Source organism: Nomascus leucogenys, chromosome 15 (genome assembly GCF_006542625.1).
Source record: "Nomascus leucogenys isolate Asia chromosome 15, Asia_NLE_v1, whole genome shotgun sequence".
NCBI classification, from domain to species: domain Eukaryota; kingdom Metazoa; phylum Chordata; class Mammalia; order Primates; family Hylobatidae; genus Nomascus; species Nomascus leucogenys.
In genome coordinates this window covers 49,545,346-49,563,513 of record NC_044395.1, presented here as the reverse complement: position 1 = coordinate 49,563,513, position 18,168 = coordinate 49,545,346, and the positions used below count along the sequence as shown (strand labels likewise).

At 40.8% G+C, this 18,168-nt stretch overlaps 1 protein-coding gene across 2 annotated transcripts in view; it reads left to right on the top strand.

Annotated features, from left to right (window-relative positions):
* The first annotated feature begins 4,090 nt into the window (after positions 1-4,090).
* The window catches only part of TMEM135 (transmembrane protein 135), a 273,418-nt gene continuing 259,340 nt past the window's right edge, over positions 4,091-18,168 (top strand). The window contains exon 1 of one of the 2 annotated variants that reach the window (XM_030829053.1): positions 4,091-4,435. In XM_030829053.1, the coding sequence (XP_030684913.1) occupies positions 4,295-4,435 (141 nt within the window). In that variant the 5' untranslated portion in view covers positions 4,091-4,294. The remainder of the gene's footprint in view (positions 4,436-18,168) is intronic. The other variant, XM_030829054.1, reaches the window with a different exon arrangement.

Below are 18,168 nucleotides of genomic sequence, written 5' to 3'. Positions count from 1 at the left end.
ATTGACATCTTCAAAACTAGAATCCTACAAGAGCAACAACTTTCTTTGTTTTTTTTTTTTTTGTTTTTTTTGTTGTTTTTTTATTCTTCCATCACACAGAAAGGAGCAACAATTTTCATCTTGGCGTTTCTTCAAAGCCTTTGAATTCCATCATAAATTGCCAGATTAGTTTTCTTCATTCACTGTGCACCTTCTTTGGAGAAACTCTTTGCTTCATCTTGTTGATGAACCCTAAGGCCCTCCCCGCCTTTTCTTAATGAAAAAGAAGAAACAATGAAGCCCCCAGAAAGTATCCAGTCAAGCCGCTGTCATAGCCAACCTAAAAGAATAAATGACCCATGCAGATGCAATGTTTAACATTATCTTTAAACTTAATGGTGGCATGAAGAGAAGGCTTTCTTTTAAAAAACAGCCTGCTATATCTTATAATACCATATAAAGAAATTTACAAATGTAAGCTACTGGTTTACTGCATACTAATCCATTTTGCAATTTTTTTTTTGCATCCTAAAGCACAGATCATCTCCCCTGAGGATTTATGAATGCCTTCCTGTTTTGGAATCTCCATAGCAGCACTAGAAAAGATAGAGTATCCTTTCTTTTGAACTTGGGAGTTTTCCTGAAATCACCCCTTTGCCACCCAACTCATCAGCATTGTCCCCTTTGGCACCATCACTTTTTTCTCAAATTTCTTTATGCTTCAAGTCTCCGTCTAACAGTTAATTAGGACCAGGTGTGTTGGTGCACACCTGTAATCCCAGCACTTTGGGAGGCTGAGGTGGGTGGACAGCTTGAGCCCAGGAGTTCAAGAGCAGTCTGGGTAACATAAGGAGACCCTACAAATAACTTAAAAACATTAGCCAGGTGTGGTGGTGTACCTGTGGTCCCAGCTACTCAGGAGGCTGAGACAGGAGGATCTCCTGAGCCCAGGAGATATAGGCTGCTGTGAGCCGTGATTGCACCACTGCACTTCAGCCTGGGCAGCAGAGTGAGACCATGTCTCAAAACAAGCAAAAAACAGTTAACTAAAAGAAACCACCTGGTTTTAATTGTAATTTTAAAATTTCCTTATTTATTAATGTGTAATTACTGAGCCACATAGTAAACATATTGTTTATTATCAGGCATGAAAACTGCATTGTGCTATTACATTCAGAAGCAACTGAGAGTTAACAATCATGTTAAATTTTTTTTTTTTTTTTTTTTTTTTTGAGACAGGGTCTTGTTCTGTTGCCCAGGCTGGAGTGTAGTGGCACCATCTCGGCTCACTGCAACCTCCGCCTCCCAGGTTCAAGCAATTCTCCTGCCTCAGACTCCCGAGTAGCTGGGATTACAGGTGTCCACCACCATGCCTGGCTACTTTTTGCATTTTTAGTAGAGATGGAGTTTCACCATAGGCCAGGCTAGTCTTGAACTCATGACCTCAGGTGATCCACCAAGCTTAGCCTCCCAAAGTGCTGGGATTGCAGGCATCAGCCACCGTGCCCAGCCTGTATTAATTGTTTGGTGAATAAGATGTTATTTGTATGATATTGTACATCTTAACATGATAATTTTTTGTTAATATTTGCTACTATATTTTAAATACTTGTTAATAATTTTTTGGTTGATATGTAATGCATTTTATTTTTTCCCATTTAAAACTAAGTTCCTATTTAGCATTTTCTTGTGGAAGGATCATAGATTTTCAGGAATGGATTATTGAAAAAAAAAAAGCCTGCACTGCTATTTCTGTAATTTTTTGGATAAGTTTATGCTGTATTTTTGATCTTCTTAGTTTCCGAATTGGAGATTTGAAAAAAATTGTGATTATCTTGTTCCTATTCTACCATTGTATATTGGATGTGTTGAGGGGGAGGATAACTTTAACATGAGATCTGCATCTGGTCCTGAGGAATATTCTGGACTTTGGCTAGGATTCAGCAACTGCATGGGATTTTAGGTTGTCTCCCTTGGAAAAGGGAAGGTATGTTTATCTGTAGAAAGAATGGTGTGCCCGGATATTTGGGTAGCCAGAGACATATAACTATGGCAGACACTGCTAGTTGCCTCTAATATCTGTTTTTTCCATTTTGCTCAGTAATACAACCTCAAATGTTAGCTGGGCATTTGTCCAATTAATTAAAAAAGATTGTATTCGTCATCCTCTCTTGCAATGAAGTGTGGCCATGTGATTAAGCTTTGTCCAAGGAACGAAGTCGCAGTAGTTTGTATGGATCTTCTGGGAAGTTTTCTTAAAAAGAAGAAGTATGGGCCGGGCACGGTGGCTCACGCCTGTAATCCCAGCACTTTGGGAGGCCAAGACAGGTGGATCACAAGGTCAGGAGATCGAGACCATCCTGGCTAACACAGTGAAACCCTGTCTCTACTAAAAATACAAAAAATTAGCGGGGCGTGGTGGCGGGCGCCTGTAGTCCCAGCTACTCGGGAGGCTGAGGCAGGAGAATGGCGTGAACCCAGGAGGAAGTATGCCCTTGTCTCCCCCGCCTCCACTCCCCGGTTTTTTTTTTTTCGTTTTTTTTTTGAGACAGAGTCTCTCTCTATTGCCCAGGCTGGAGTGCAGTGGTGTGATCTTGGCCCTCTGCAACCTCCACCTCCTGAGTTCAAGCAATTCTCCTGCCTCAGCCCCTGAGTAGCTAGGATTACAGGAGCATGTCACCACTTCTGGCAAATTTTTGTATTTTTAGTAGAGACAGGGTTTCACCATGTTGGCCAGGCTGGTCTCAATCTCCTGATCTCAAGTGATCCACCCGCCTCAGCCTCTCAAAGTACTAGGATTACAGGTGTGAGCCACCACGCCCGGCCTCTCTTCCCTTTTTGCTGGTCTTCCTGGCTGGCATGTTGACGTCGTTAGGTGACAGAGTTATTTTCTAAGTTAGGGTGGAAATCACAGGTACCAGATGGCATAGCAAACTGTCACAAAGAGGCTGGGATCCCTAATCGTTATGGAGCCACCATTTTATTCTAGGACTGGCTGCCTTTACCTGAAAGAAACTTTTATCTTTTTGCCATTGTTGTTTTGGACTTTTCATCTGAGTATTTCTCTTTTATTTTCTTCCAACAGCTACACCTATCTGATATTATCTTGTTCAGTTTTCTTTCTTATTTTCTGTCTTCTCCCTCTAGAATACTAGCTTCGTGAAAATAAAAATCTTGTCTCTCTTGCTTCTGTTTGTTTCCTTAGCACAGTGCCTGGAAAACAGTAATGACTCAGTAAATATTTGTAGATGAATGAATGAAGACTAGAAGATTAGAATGGAATTATTCTAAAGGTAGTTCGTTTCTGCTTTAAGAGACTATGGAATTTAGAAATCCAAAGAAACTGGCAGGTTTGTTATATGTGAGGAAATTGACAGAGGGGTTATATGACTCAAGCAACACACGACCCTTGTCTTGCTAATTGTTGGCCAAGTTCCCTAGCCAGGTCTGAGTTCTAACACACGACTGCCTGCTCTACTGTGTGTGCTGTTTGGTTGTTAAGCACCTATCAAAGATGCTGTAGACAGGATTGCTCCGTGGCGTAAGGTTTGGACAGGATGACCTATTGCCCTTCCCCACACACGGTCGGGGTATGAACATAGTTGAGACTTTTCAAGCCTTCCCAGGTAAAACAGAGCTTGGAAAGCCCAGCACCTGGGGGCAGTTAGTTGCAACTAGCAGGCAGCCCTAGCTGTTTATTACTGGGACTCTCGGGAAGGCGAGCTCCCAGTGCTGGGGAGGACGTTTGTCCCAGGCATTCCTCTGGCAACCCTCTTCCTCCACCAGCTCCCAACAAAGACATTTAATCCCTTTCTTCCACTACCCTCCGCTCTACTTGGCTTGGCGTTGGAAGCTGAAGTACAATTTGACCCAAGCCACCCCCTACTGCGCACCTGCCATAGCGCTCGCGCCCCGGAGCCGGGCACGGCGTCGCGGGGGTGGGGAGGCGGCGCGTCCGCGAGCTGCGCACCCTCGCGTACAGCCTCGGCTCTGGGGGCGAAGATCCTCTCTGCCTCCGCTCACCCAGCCGCGCCGCCGCGCGGGAACGCGTCCCAGCTGAGGCCCTCTTGAGGGAGCGCGCACGCACCGCCTCTCCCCGCCTCCCCGGTGCGCGTCCCGCCCCCTTGAGCTGCGATACGCCGAGCGCTCAACATCCGAGGACTTTGGCCCAGAGTAACCCCGCTCTCGTGACCTTTCCCCTCCATTCCGCACCTCCGGCTTCTGGCCGGGCTAGAGGCTGGCGGCTGGGCTCTCGCGCCCCTCCCTGCAGGGCGCAGGCTCTCACCCTCCTGTCTTCTCCGCGCTGTTCCTCGTCATGGCGGCCCTCAGCAAGTCCATCCCTCATAACTGCTATGAGATCGGCCACACTTGGCACCCTTCCTGCCGGGTCTCCTTCCTGCAGATCACCGGGGGCGCCCTGGAGGAGTCCCTGAAGATCTATGCTCCTCTGTACTTGGTGAGACCCGTCACCCCTCCCGCAGGGCGAGTTTAGTGTAGAAGATGGGCCAGGGGCTGCAGTTGGTGCTCCCGAGGGGCTTTAGGGGAATTGCCTTGTGTCGGGCTCTCTTTTGGAGGGGTCGGAGTGTTTTGGGGGGTCGGTAGGGGGAAGGGGGAGGTCCCAATGGGAGGATATACCAATTCCTGCACGGGAGAAGGAGGAGGGGAATTAGAGATTGAGCTGTCATCTGAATGCCTGTTGCTAGGAAAAGGATGGGCTCCCAACTTTTCGAATTAAGTTTAGGACACTTAAAAACGTTAATTCAAAGACCAACGTTATTTTCCTCTGGCGTGCCTTGTGATGGAGAGGTATTTGTAGGTCAGCGAGGCTATGAGAAGGACCTGCAGTCTTTCCTCGTCTAGTTTCCCCTGTTTTATTTTGCTTTTTTTTTTTTTTTGATGAAGAAGGCATATTTGACCCTAAGTCCCTGTGCTCAGATCTTGACTCAGTTTTGAGATGACAGGATTGTGATTTGGGGGTTTTGCAAGTGTTTTTGCAAGTTCACAGAACAGACTCCTGGGTTGAGATTGTGTGTGGTGATTTAAAGGGTGATGCCAGTCTTTCAGTCAGTGAACTTGGTTAGGACATCTGACTTTGTGTCACCTAGGACCTTCTGTTACACAGCTTTACATATAGGGCAATTAATAGGGAATATTTGGCAGTATGCATATGTAACACTGAGGACTATTAAAGATGCTCTTAAATGCAAAATCTTTTTTTCAATAGCCTTATCCTTGATATTAAAGATTTATTATTACTTTGGCCATTGAAGTGCATTGTCTCATTTTCTTGCCTTACAGTTTGTGTCCTAAGAAGACAGATCATATTTTTTGTATGTCTTCTAAAAGTTTCAATATTCAGCAGATGATCAATTATTATTTCACATTAAAGTAATTCAGATTTATATCCTAATGTTCCTGAAAGTATGTCATGGCTGTATCTGTAGTACTTCTTGAAAAGTCTGATTATGTATTTCAGAGATAACACAGGAGAAGGTGATGACTTTGTTTGAGGTTGCAGGCACCCATTTCATTTTTACTGTATAGACTGATGCTTCTCAAATTTTCATGTATGTTAGGAATCCTCTGAGGATTATGTTAAAATGGGGGTTCTAATTCATTAGGTCCTGGTGGGGCCTGAACCTCTGCTTTCCTAACAAACTCGCGGTAATGATGATGGTGGGGGCTGCACTTTGAATAATAAAGATCTAGAGTAGAGGCCAATAATTATTATTGGAGCTGGAAATTTTTTCCTTGATTTTCTTTGGCAAAGATTCATGTTTATCTGCTTTTCCACATTCACTGTGGCCAGTCTACATCTCAGATTTTTTCTTTTTCTTCTTGGGTACAGGGTCTTGTTGTATTGCAATTCTGGCTGGAGTGCAGTGGCGCAGACACAGCTCACTGCATAAGGCTCAGATTTGTAAAAAATAAAACATCTACAAACATCATTGAGCTCTTGATACACAACTATAGAAAAGATTGTTCCTGCCGTCAGAGGATTATGATATAGGTGGAAAGAGTGTTTATGCTATCTACTTCTCCCTCTGAAAATCCATAGCACTTTTCATTCATTAATTCATTCACTTAACAAATATTTGTTGAATGCCTGATACTTGTTATACCAATAGCCTAGACGATTTACGGATTATAGCCTATGATAGGGACGTTAAGGAACATAGATTCTCCTACTCCAACAAGGTAGGTTGGGGGTGTTCAGGAAAAGAGTTGTGTTTTACTACTATATCTCCAACAAGATTAAGTACTTATTGAGGATAAATTTTCCATCTCATGTGGCCTTGTACCCTTACATCTGTGTATTTGAAAATTTGGGTTGCTGCTCATTGGTAGTTGTGAAATAAAATTAGTGGGAACTGAATGGCATTTTATTTTATATTAAGTGAAGTGGAAGAAAATAAAAAATGTTAGGACACATTGCGCATACTAAGGATAAGCATTATTTCGTGACAGTTTTGTTTCAGTTATCCATGTAGGTGTGGGTGGGGCTACTTGGAGCATATAGCTGTTCTCTTTGTAAGTGTTGGATAGTTGATTAAATGTATACCCCCACGTACTAAGATGCAAAGTGGTGTGGTGGAAAGAAATTGGACTTTAAAAAGGGATCAGGCCAGGTGCAGTGGCTCACGCCCGTAATCCCAGCTCTTTGGGAGGCCGAGGCGTGTGGATCACCTGAGGTCAGGAGTTCGAGACCAGCCAGCTTGACCAACATGGTGAAACCCCATCTCTACGAAAAATATAAAATTAGCTGGGCTTGGTGGCACATGCCTATAATCCCAGCTACTTGGGAGGCTGAGGCAGGAGAATCGCTTGAACCTGGGAGGTGGAGGTTGTAGTGAGCTGAGATCGTGCCATTGCACTCCAGCCTGGGAAACAAGAGAAAAACTCCATCACAAAAAAAAAAAAAAAAAGGGATTGGGGTATCAGGATTTGAATCTCAGCTCTATCATTTACCAGCTATTTGACTTTGTATATGTTACTTTATCTTTCTTTTTGAGAATTAAATGAAATCGTGCATTGATGATGTATCACATATTTTCTAGTTTATCATAGGTTTTGAATAGTTATGCATATTTTTCTTCCTCCCTTCTCCGGTGGCACTTAAGAGTGAAGTTCATGGAAGATGGGTAGGGAAGGCCTCTTGAAGTAAGTGGCCCTTGACTTCTGCCTTGAAGATAAGGCCGTACAGACATTGATTCATGCAGTAGACATTTATAGCATACCCATTCTTAATGGAGAGGAGGGAGGGTAATGTAAACTGAGGCAGAAAACTAAGTGGTTTTGTAAGAGAAGCAATGAATACATTGTCTATAACAGAATGTTTGTGTACAGGAGTTGTGAGCGATAACAACATTTAGTATGTGCTTAGTCCTTTACATATTTTATCTTTTTTAACCCTTACACAACCCAGCTTATTATCCCCATTTTACAGGTAAGATAACTGAAGGCTAGAGACATTAAGTGATTCACAAGATTTAGAGCTAGTAAGGAAAAAGACAGGATTCAGTTCTCATTTCTTTTGACTGAAAGACTGAAGGACGGGCTAAAGGAGCCATTGAGGGTTTTTTTTGTGTGCGTGCTATTGAGGTTTCTTTTTGAACAAAGGGGTTACAAGTACAAGTACAAAATGATGCTTTCAGATGCTAAATCTGGTAGCACTGGGAAGACCGGATAGGAAAGATTTTTGAGAAATTGATGCAGTAGTTTCACTAAGTGGTAGAAAGAGTCAGAACTCCTGTGGAATCTCACCCTGCAATTTACTATCAATATGATCTTTAGAAAAATTACTGAATCGCGGCCGGGCGCGGTGGCTCACGTCTGTAATCCCAGCACTTTGGGAGGCCGAGGCGGGCGGATCACGAGGTCAGGAGATCAAGACCATCCTGGCTAACACAGTAAAACCCTGTCTCTACTAAAAATACAAAAAATTAGCCGGTCGAGGTGGTGGGCCCCTGTAGTCCCAGCTACTCGGGAGGCTGAGGCAGGAGAATGGCGTGAACCCCGCGGGGCGGAGCCTGCAGTGAGCTGAGATCGCGCCATTGCACTCCAGCCTGGACAACAGTGAGACTCTTGTCTCAAAAAAAAAAAAAAAAGAAAAAAGAAAAATTACTGAATCGCATGGAGCCTTAGTCCCCTTGCTTTGCAGAAGATGATTGTACCCATTTTTTAAGGTCTGTTGTGAGGAGTCAAATAGGGTAATAGTGCATTAATTATGATATATGTCTCTATCTCCTTTTAGAACAGTGGTTTGTATTTAGACTAGTGTAGTACCTCATTAAATGCGTAATATGTGTCTAAATGAGTGAAGGTATGAAGGAATGAGCGCATGAATAGTGCAGGAATGGAGAGATATTTGGCAGGTCTGCCAGAGAAAATGAAAGGGCAGTTCTAGAGGCGTTTTGCAGGCAGAATGAACAGGACTTAGAGACCAAGGATATTGGGGCAGCGTAAGGACTTGTTTATACTTCTAGGTTGTCAAGTCAGGTTGTTGCAGTTGCCATTATTGCTAGAAATGGAGAAGTTCTAACGGCAAGCTGCTGTAGGGACCAGTGGAGAGCTTTCCCCTTGGCCCTCTGAAGGTTCACCAAAAATCATTGACAGCAGGCAGATGGATTAATAGGAGAAAGGGCATGTACCAACTTATTTAACATGTATACATGGGAGCCTTCAGAATGAAGACCCCAAAATACAGGGGAAATTATCTGTTTTTATGCTTAGGTTCAACAAAGTATAGACAGCTATGTAGAAATGTGATTGGACAATAATGCTAATAAGACTGATTGGGGAAGCAAGGCCTGTCTGTCTAGATTCTTCTTGGCCTCTCTGAGCATTCCTTCTTTTCTTTTGAGTATGGGGCAGGACCCTCTCTGGAATGGGGGCTTATGACCTACAGTCAAACAAGGTAGGTCAGATAGTTTCTTTATGGCCAGTTTTTACATGGAAAGGCAAAGGGAAAGTTAGTATGATATTTTAAGGTTTTATGGCTGGCTTTGGGGAAAATAGGTTCTGGTTTTTATGACCTGCCTTGGGGAAAATTCTAGTTTCTAAGGCTAGCTCAGGGGAGAGTGGGACTAGGAGACAGGAGAGCAGGAGGAGGTCAGAAAAAAACTTCTGCTTCTAAGGCTGCTTCTGAGGCCTTCATTTTGGGGTGTTGTATTCTGAGCCCCAACATGAAGGAAGATTTTTATCAAGAGTGTTTTCCAGAGCCTATAAAATGGGTCTTATATATCTGCTTTTCACTGGAAACATTATCATGTGTGTTGTACTAAACTGATTTCTTCGTATCATATTTACTTTCTTGTTCTATACATTTGCCCTCATGCTTCTTTTAATCTTGGTATCTACAACTGTTCTTAGTCGGTATTCACCTTCTACTGTCTAAACCATTTCAAAATGTAGATGTACGATTCCTTTTATTATAATAGTGAATCTTTGTGTTTTCACAATTTGTAAAGAATATCAACTCTCACTCATCATTTATTTCTGTAGTTTTTTTTTTTTTTTTTTTTTTTAGACAGAGTTTCACTCTTGTTGCCCAGGCTGGAGTGCAGTGGTGTGATCTCGGCTCACTACAACCTCCGCCTCCCAGGTTCAAGCCATTCTCCTGCCTCAGCCTCCAGAGTAGCTGGGATTCCAGGTATGCACCACCACTCCGGGCTAATTTTGTATTTTTAGTAGAGACGGGGTTTCTCCATGTTGGTCAGGTTGGTTTGGAACTCCTGACCTCAGGTGATCCACCTGCCTCAGCCTCCCAAAGTGCTGGAATTACAGGAGTGAGCCACCGGGCCCAGCCTGTTTCTGTAGTTTTTTTAAAAAGCAGATTCTTACATATTTTGTAATATATGGTAACAATGTATGCATGTACCAAAAATATATTTTAGAATTTTATATTTTATTTCTTGAATGTTAGTTATTGCTACGTATTCTAAATAGATGGTACCCCTTGCTGCACACATACATATGAAACAGTTATTAAACTGTTGACTGGGTGTGGTATCTCAAGCCTATAATCCCAGCACTTTGGGAGGCCGAGGTGGGTGGATCACAAGGTCAGGAGATGGAGACCATCCTGGCCAACATGGTGAAACCCGTCTCTACTAAAAATACAAAAATTAGCTGGGCGTGGTGGTGTGCACCTGTAGTCCCAGCTACTTGGGAGGCTGAAGCAGGAGAATCACTTGAACCTGGGAGGCAGAGGTTGTAGTGAGCCGGGATCACGCCACTGCACTCCAGCCTGGCAACAGAGTGAGACTCTGTCTCAAAACAAACAAACAAACAAACAAAAAAACCTGTTTAACCCCTAGACTACCACTAAGATTAAGGAAAGCATAAGGCCCTTGTTTTTGTGGCAACTTTAGAATATACAGTTGCCCACTTGGGAGTATGGATTCTGTGCTGTTGAGATTCTTAGGTACCTTCCCTAAGAAGGAAAACTTGTTCACTAACCTCAGATGGTTCTAACACTAAGACCTTTCTTTTCCTAGGTGGTTTTCTTCAGGACCTCTAGATTAAGGTACTGGCATTTACCTTTAGCTGAGTCCAAAGTAGAATCTTTTGCATTTTTGGGAAAGAATGATTTTAAAACCTGTTTTTTTCACTGACCTTTAGATGTTTAGACTCTTCAGTGGATGAACATGTTTACTCAATATTTACTCCCTTTGAACTATATAATCCAACACATCTGTTAGATTACAAAGGATCAGTTAATCACTTCTAGGCTCTGAATAAACATTTAATCCAGAGTTGAAATTTCTCAGAATAAAAAATAGTTTATGGACAGTCTCATTGGTTGCTAAAGGCTTGAAAACCACTGATGGAAGAAATCAGTCAGTGATACAGACTGAGAGTTTTAAGGCAGTGAGTGCTTTAGCAGGTTTTCTAGAGGCTACAAGACCAGCAGTGAGACTTTAAAAAGTTTTTGGTAATAGGCATTTGTTTTTGTTTTTGGCTTAAAAAAATAAAATAAGAACCCTGAAGTCATTAAAGAATGCAAACTACTCAGAATATCTGTCTAGATTATCTGGGCTTTGGAGACCATGGAATTGTAAATCTGTGCATAATCCCCCTTTGATTTTTGCTTGAGACCTAATTTATGGGGGTGTAAATAAGGGGCTCACTTTATCTTTCTATTCAATAACTAAATGATTTTTACATAATTTCTTATTATCCCTTTGGAGATACAAGTCATATGGTTTTATTTATTTATTTATTTTTTTGAGACAGAGTCTTGCTCTGTCGCCCGGGCTGGAGTTCAGTGGCACAATCTCGGCTAACTGCAAGTTCCACCTCCTGGGGTTACGCCATTCTCCTGCGTCAGCCTCTGGAGTAGCTGGGACTACAGGCACGTGCCTCCACAGCCAGCTAATTTTTGTATTTTTAGTAGAGATGGGTTTCACCATGTTGGCCAGGATGGTCTCTATCTCCTGACCTCGTGATCTGCCCACCTCAGCCTCCCAAAGTGCTGGGATTACAGGTGTGAGCCACTGCGCCCGGCCGTCATATGGTCTTTTATAAATGAACAATTGAATAATGGATTTTACTATTCATTAATGTGACATTTTGAGTTTGTTGAAGTTGTTTTTATTTTTATTTATTTTATTTTATTTTTGAGACGGAATCTGGCTTTGTCGCCCAGGTTGGAGTGCAGTGGCGTGATCTTGGCTCACTGCAAGCTGCGCCTCCCGGGTTCACGCCATTCTCCTGCCCCAGCCTCCTGAGTAGCTGGGACTACAGGCACCTGCTACCATGCCCAGCTAATTTTTTGTATTTTTAGTAGAGACGGGGTTTCACTCTGTTAGCCAGGATGGTCTCGATCTCCTGACCTCGTGATCTGCCCGCCTCGGCCTCCCAAAGTGCCGGGATTACAGGCGTGAGCCACCGTGTCCAGCTGAAGTTGTTTTTATATGTGAGTTCTTGTTATTCTTTGCCTGCACTCTGTTGAGTACAAACTACAGCTTCTAGCATGTCACCTCCAGTTGAGAGGTCAGGGCTTAGTATTGCAGTAAACACTTTCTCAACTCACTGTTTTCTGTAGCAGCTAACCCTGAGTAGAGCAGGCCAATTCTGATTTACCATTATTTGCCTCTTAGTTGTCATAGATCAGGGATAAAAATACATAATGGTAGAAAGAGACCCACCTGGAGGAATGAGGGAGTGAATTCTACACTAATAATCCCTCTGGTAACAGATTTTCCATCAGATTGCTTTCATATCCAACTGATTAGTTGATTTTATTGTGATAGAGATTAGTCTCAATAATCAGGCCTTTTATTCATTTTTTAGAAAACTATATATGCTTGAACTTTTGACTCTTAAAAACATTCTTTTCATTATTTGCCAATAAATATTGATGAAATATATGGTGAAGGGGAGACTGATATTTGATGATTAGTTTAGTAATATCTGAACCTAGACTATTGGTATTGGAATATTGATGATTAGTTTAGTAATATCTGAACCTAGACTATTGGTATTGGAATATTTGTCCCCTATTTGTTTACCAAGTATTTATTGAGTCTGCTATTTGCAGGGTGCTGTTTGTGGCAGCTGTGTGCTATGTGGTATGGTGAGGAATAAAATGAATGAGACATACTTCTTACATTGAGTTTATAGTTTAGGAGGGGAGATTAGGCACATATACTCCTGTAATACAAATTCATTGAGATAAATATCATAAGGTACAGATAAAAATAAAAGTAAAGTGGTATATGTAACTGTTAGATTAACAGTGTAACTCAGGCCAGGCATGGTGGCTCATGCCTGTAATCCCAGCACTTTGGGAGGCTGAGGCGGGAGGATCACTTGAGGTCAGGAGTTTGAGACCAGCCTGGTCAAATGCTGAAACCCCTCCTCTACTAAAAATACAAAAATCAGCCAGCGTGGTGGTGGGCATCTGTAATCCCAGCTACCTGGGAGACTGGGGCAGGAGAATCGCTTGCAGGGAGCCGAGATCTCAGCTCCTCAGCCTGGGAGACAGAGCGAGACTGTGTCTCAAAAAACAAACAAACAAATAAACAAACAACAAAATAAACCCAGTAATTCAGATGTAAAGATGTAAGGTAGAAGGATCAAATAAAGCTGTAAGATTTTAAGCCTTGCTTATTAGGATATGTAGAAGGTAGTGCTGTGGAAAAAATATTTTCAGTGAAACATACTGGCTTGCTTTGGGGCATATTGAGTTTTAATTACTAGTGCAGTATGTAAGTGGAGAATGACCATGAGACATTGAGGAATGCAGGGGTAGAAAGAAACTGAGGCTAGAGATTTAGGTTTATATGTCCTAATGCTAGAGATGAAAGTTGAGCCCATGATTATGGGTTAGGTCGACAAGGGAGAGAGTTTAGAAAGAGAAGACAACCTAGGGAATGCTTATATTTGGAGCAGAGGAAAAGAAAGAAGCAGACAGAGCTGTATGAAGAGATTGAGGTGGTAGTGTTACTTAGTCTTGAGGTAAAGGAGTTTTGGGAGGTATTGTAAGAGATGGGAAGAGCATGGACTTGAATCCCAGTCCTGCCACTTACTGGCATTGTGACCTTGAGCAAGGTTCTTAACATTTGTGAACCTCAGTGTCCTCATCTATAAAAAGAGGATAAAATACCTGTCTATTATCCTTTAAAAATGCAAGTCAGCTTTTGTTATTCCTCTACCCATAACTCTCCAGGGGCTTTCCAATGCAATACAATGTGAAATCCTCACCATGGCCTTCAGAGCCTTATGTGGTCTGTCTGTTGCTTGTTTAATTACATTTCATGCGATTTTCCCCTTTGCTTTTCCACCTCGATCTAGATTTAATCACACAATTTATTTAATATTTTGAATCTATGTTTTATGTGGTTTACAACAGAGAGCTCCTGATTTCTGGGGAATATCTAAATCATACAGCAGCCAGATTGTTAAAAAAAAAGTGTATTTTTATGGAATACATAAAAGGTAACTCTTGTTTTATGAGTTACGACTTTGAGAAAAAAATTCGTGCCTCAATTTGTGCATAAGCAATATATGTATATGGATACTTTTTTTTATTGATTATGAAAAGATGATGTGGATTAAAAGGCTGGAACGCAGCCTTATGTTGTATAAATCTATCTGTATAAGCTTTGGAAGTGGAAAATGTGGTAAGACCTTGACAATAGATTGATCGTTTATTTATGATCATATTAGTTATTGAGTATTTACTTATCATATTAGTTATTGAGTACTTAGGTGATAGGCAGGTGATAAGTGGTAATTAGGGAAGGGGAGTTAATTGAAGTGACAGCTTAACAAAGAACTAAATAAAATATTTTTAAGAAAGTCATTTTAAAATGTCAGTGCAATTTCTTACATTACAGTTGCTTCCATTACTTTCATAGTATAGTGAATGTGAAATATGTTTTCATCCCCAAGGACTTAAACTGGGCACATAGAATGCCTAATAGTGGTTGATGCTTTGATGATTAAGGGTCTTATAATATTTTAGATTTATTATTCTTCCATTATCGTAATATAGTACATAATATAGTACTGTATTAAAGACTTAATTTGAATCTCTTTTGACCGTAGGTTAAACTTTTAAATTGCCTTTTAATTAATCACTAATCTTAGTTTTCTGTTTACTCATTGATATGCTCTTAATGTTGTGATTGAGATTTGTGTATTTTTTCCTTCAGGTAATAGGAAATGAATCTGTTTTATCTTTGCATACTAGGAATATAGTTAATAAGTATTTGTTAGTGAGCCTGAATAATTAATGAGTCAAGTTAGTATGGTGAATTGATCTTACATATCATGTATGAGGCTCTGTCTTCCTCATAATTTTACTTGAGGGGAATCAATAATTGAAATAAATTAAAGATTTTAACTAACTTGGCTCATAGCAGTATTGAAAAATATTTAGTGGCCGGGCAGGTTGGCTTACGCCTGTAATCCCAGCACTTTTTGAGGCCAAGGTGGGCGGATCACCTGAGGTCAGGAGTTCGAGACCAGCCTGGCCAACATGGTGAAACCCCATCTCTACTACAAATACAAAAATTAGCTGGGCATGGTGGTGCGTGCCTGTAGTTCCAGGTACTGGGGAGGCTGAGGCAGGAGAATCACTGTAACCCGGAGGCAGAGGTTGCAGTGAGCCTAGATCGCACCACTGGACTCCAGCCTGGCAACAGAGCGAGACTCTGTCTTAAAAAAAAAAAAAAAAAAAAATTTAGTAAAATGGACCTTAAATAATTTATATTAAGGAAGAGTGCTAAATCAAGTATCATCGGATTTGAGCAAGTTCCTTTTATAAGAATGCTAAATTTTTTCAACTTACTGTCATTTATTTTGCATAGCCTTTTGACTCATTAGATTTGTCAGGTTGCTTTGGTTTCTTGATTCTTACTTGATCTTGGGGGTTTGGATTGTGATTAATCCACTTTGGGAGTTTCCTTGAAAGATTCTGCACCTATTGCCAGTGATGAAGGAAGGCTTGTTCTGATTAGATTCGATTTTTCTGCCTTGAAAGAAATACACATGGGACCATTTTTTTTCAGACTTGTATGTCAGAAACTCGCAAGCACAGGAGGCACTGAATTAAGCAGAACCAGCCAAATTTCTGTGTGCCCCTAGCTGCATTTAGAGCCCATGGAGTGTAGTGTAACTGTATTTACTCTGAATCTTCATTTCCTTTTACTGTCTCTTTTCTACCCTTATTTCATTCATCAAATATTACATGTTACCTACAGTGAGTAAGAAATACTGGAGTGAGGGGAACGTGAAGGTTAACAGTGAAGGGGGAAGATAAACTTAAAATAAATGCACACGAAATTATCTGTGATAAGTACTATTAAGAAGACATACGGAATGTTACTAGGCTGTTTACGAGAGGATCCATTCTAGTGTAGAGGGTTTGGGAAGCCTTTCCTAAGGAAGTGACATGGTGATTATATGAATATATGTGAAGTGCACATATATTAGGTTTAACATTTATAGCACAAAAAACAAATTTTAACGTGGCAAAATCAAGAGAAATAAGAAGCAATTACTTTATAGAAAAGTAGTTTATTTGACAATTTCACAAATCCAATACCCTGGTCAAGAATTTGGCCTTTACTTACCTTGAAGTCAAAGGCAGTAAGAAAACTTAACTGCCTACAAATACCTCGAGTAACAGATGCTGTGAAACTGAAACTTCCTTCTAGTAAAATCCATGTTTTAAATTACAGTAGTCAGAAATTTTCAATTACAAATGTTAGAAAAACTATTTTGAATAACTTCTATTTGTCTTCCCCCATTTAAAGGTAAGTTAAGATTGTTTTTGACAAAATTGTGAAATCTGAGAAGTTAAGAATCTTTTTTTTTTTGTTTGAGATGGAGTTTCACTTTTGTTGCCTAGGCTGGAGTGCAATAGCACAATCTCGGCTCACGCCAACCTTCGCCTCCTGGGTTCAAGTGAGTCTCCTGCCTCAGCCTCCTGTGTAGCTGGGACTACAAGTGTGCGCCACCATGCTTGGCTAATTTTGTATTTTTAGTAGAGATGGGGTTTCACCATGTTAGTCAGGCTGGTCTCGAACTCCTGACCTGAAGTGATCCACCTGCCTCTGTTACAGTAAAGGGATCCTGATTTAGACTCCAAGAGAGGGTTGTTGGATTTCGCACAAGAAAGAATTCAGGGCAAGTCCGCAGTGCAAAGCAAAAGCAAGTTTATTAAGAAAGTAGAGTGGTGAAAGGACAGCTACTCCATAGACAGAGTAGGGTGTTCCTCAAAGTCAGAAGAGGAACGTGTCCACCCTAGGTACAATGCTGGTATATATGGGGAGATGTGCTCTGTTACAAGGTTCTGTGTTGTGATAAAGGATTAATTTTCTTAATTGCTATATTTTGCAAGAATTGATATTGTTAAAGCAAAATTAGGAATGCCTTTGTTCTTCAGATATTGGGATATCTGGACACTACGAAGTCTGGGTCTGTTTTAGTAAATGTTATTAATTTGTTCCTTTAACTGTAAACATCTAGAGGCTAAGAATGCCTAATTTTCTGAGAATGCAGCCTAGCAGGTGTCAGCCTCATTTTCCTAGCCCTCACTCAAAATGGAGTCTCTCTGGCTCGAACACCTCTAACACCTCTGCCTCCCAAAGAGCTGGGATTACAGGTGTGAGCCACTGCGCCCGGCCAAGCATCTTTTTAAAGCTTTCTTTTTCTGTGCTCTTTTCTCTTTTTCCCATGGTTAAATTTCATGATTAGATTTCTTTTGTGGTTCAGGTAGGTGGTTAGGATTACCCTATCAAAGATTAGTAAAGGATTTTACGTCTATCAAATGGTTGACAGACTAATTATTTGACTTTAATATTAATGAGTTGAAGTGCAGTTTAAACCTTTTAAAATTGGCTTTATCTTTTTTTTAGTGGAATTTATGTATCAACAAATAGTGAGGCAGTTGTTATTTTTTAGTCAAGTAGTTACTGTTATCTGTGATTTCTTCTCTTTCTCAAATCATCCTTCCTGGGCTTGAACTCTTAGTGTTCATGAGTTCTGTTTAAAGGATTCAATTCATTACCCAATATTCACTCAGTTTATCACCCAGTATTCTTATTGGAGAGACTGGAACAAATATTTGTACTTTCTATTTTTCATCTGAATATTGTTGTTCAATTAGAAATATATTAGATTTTTTCCCGTTAATTAAAGTATTTCACATTAGAGTCCTTGATATTTGTACTTAAGCAAGCAGAAGATGGCAGGGTATGAAAGAGTGTTTTGGTTTAAAGTTGTGGTGCTGCATGTGAGTTACATCACTAAAAGTTGAAGTGACAGGTGTGTGTTTTCAAGACTTTCCCTATATTACGAAAATATTGGTATTACTCAGTTTTAAACATGGGTATAATGTATGCAGGGCTCAATCTGAGTCTTGTTCCTGATCACATTTTGTTTCAGTATTGTAACTTAAGTATATTTTTATGTTTATCTTGAAAGCCTATCTCAACTTTTATATAAAGATTTGAAAATGTAGGAGAGGAAGGCTATTACAGGTAAGGTATGTAAGGCTTAATGGTCATCGCTAAAGTTTGATGGTATGATTTTCATTATAGGGAGGCTTTACAGTATCATCATTATGGAAAACTTTTGAAGATTGCTTGTATCTTCCCACATATATTATTAACAAGTTGCCCTAGTTTTTTGGCTTGTTTGTATTGTTTTTAATAAGCTGGTTCTTGTATCTGT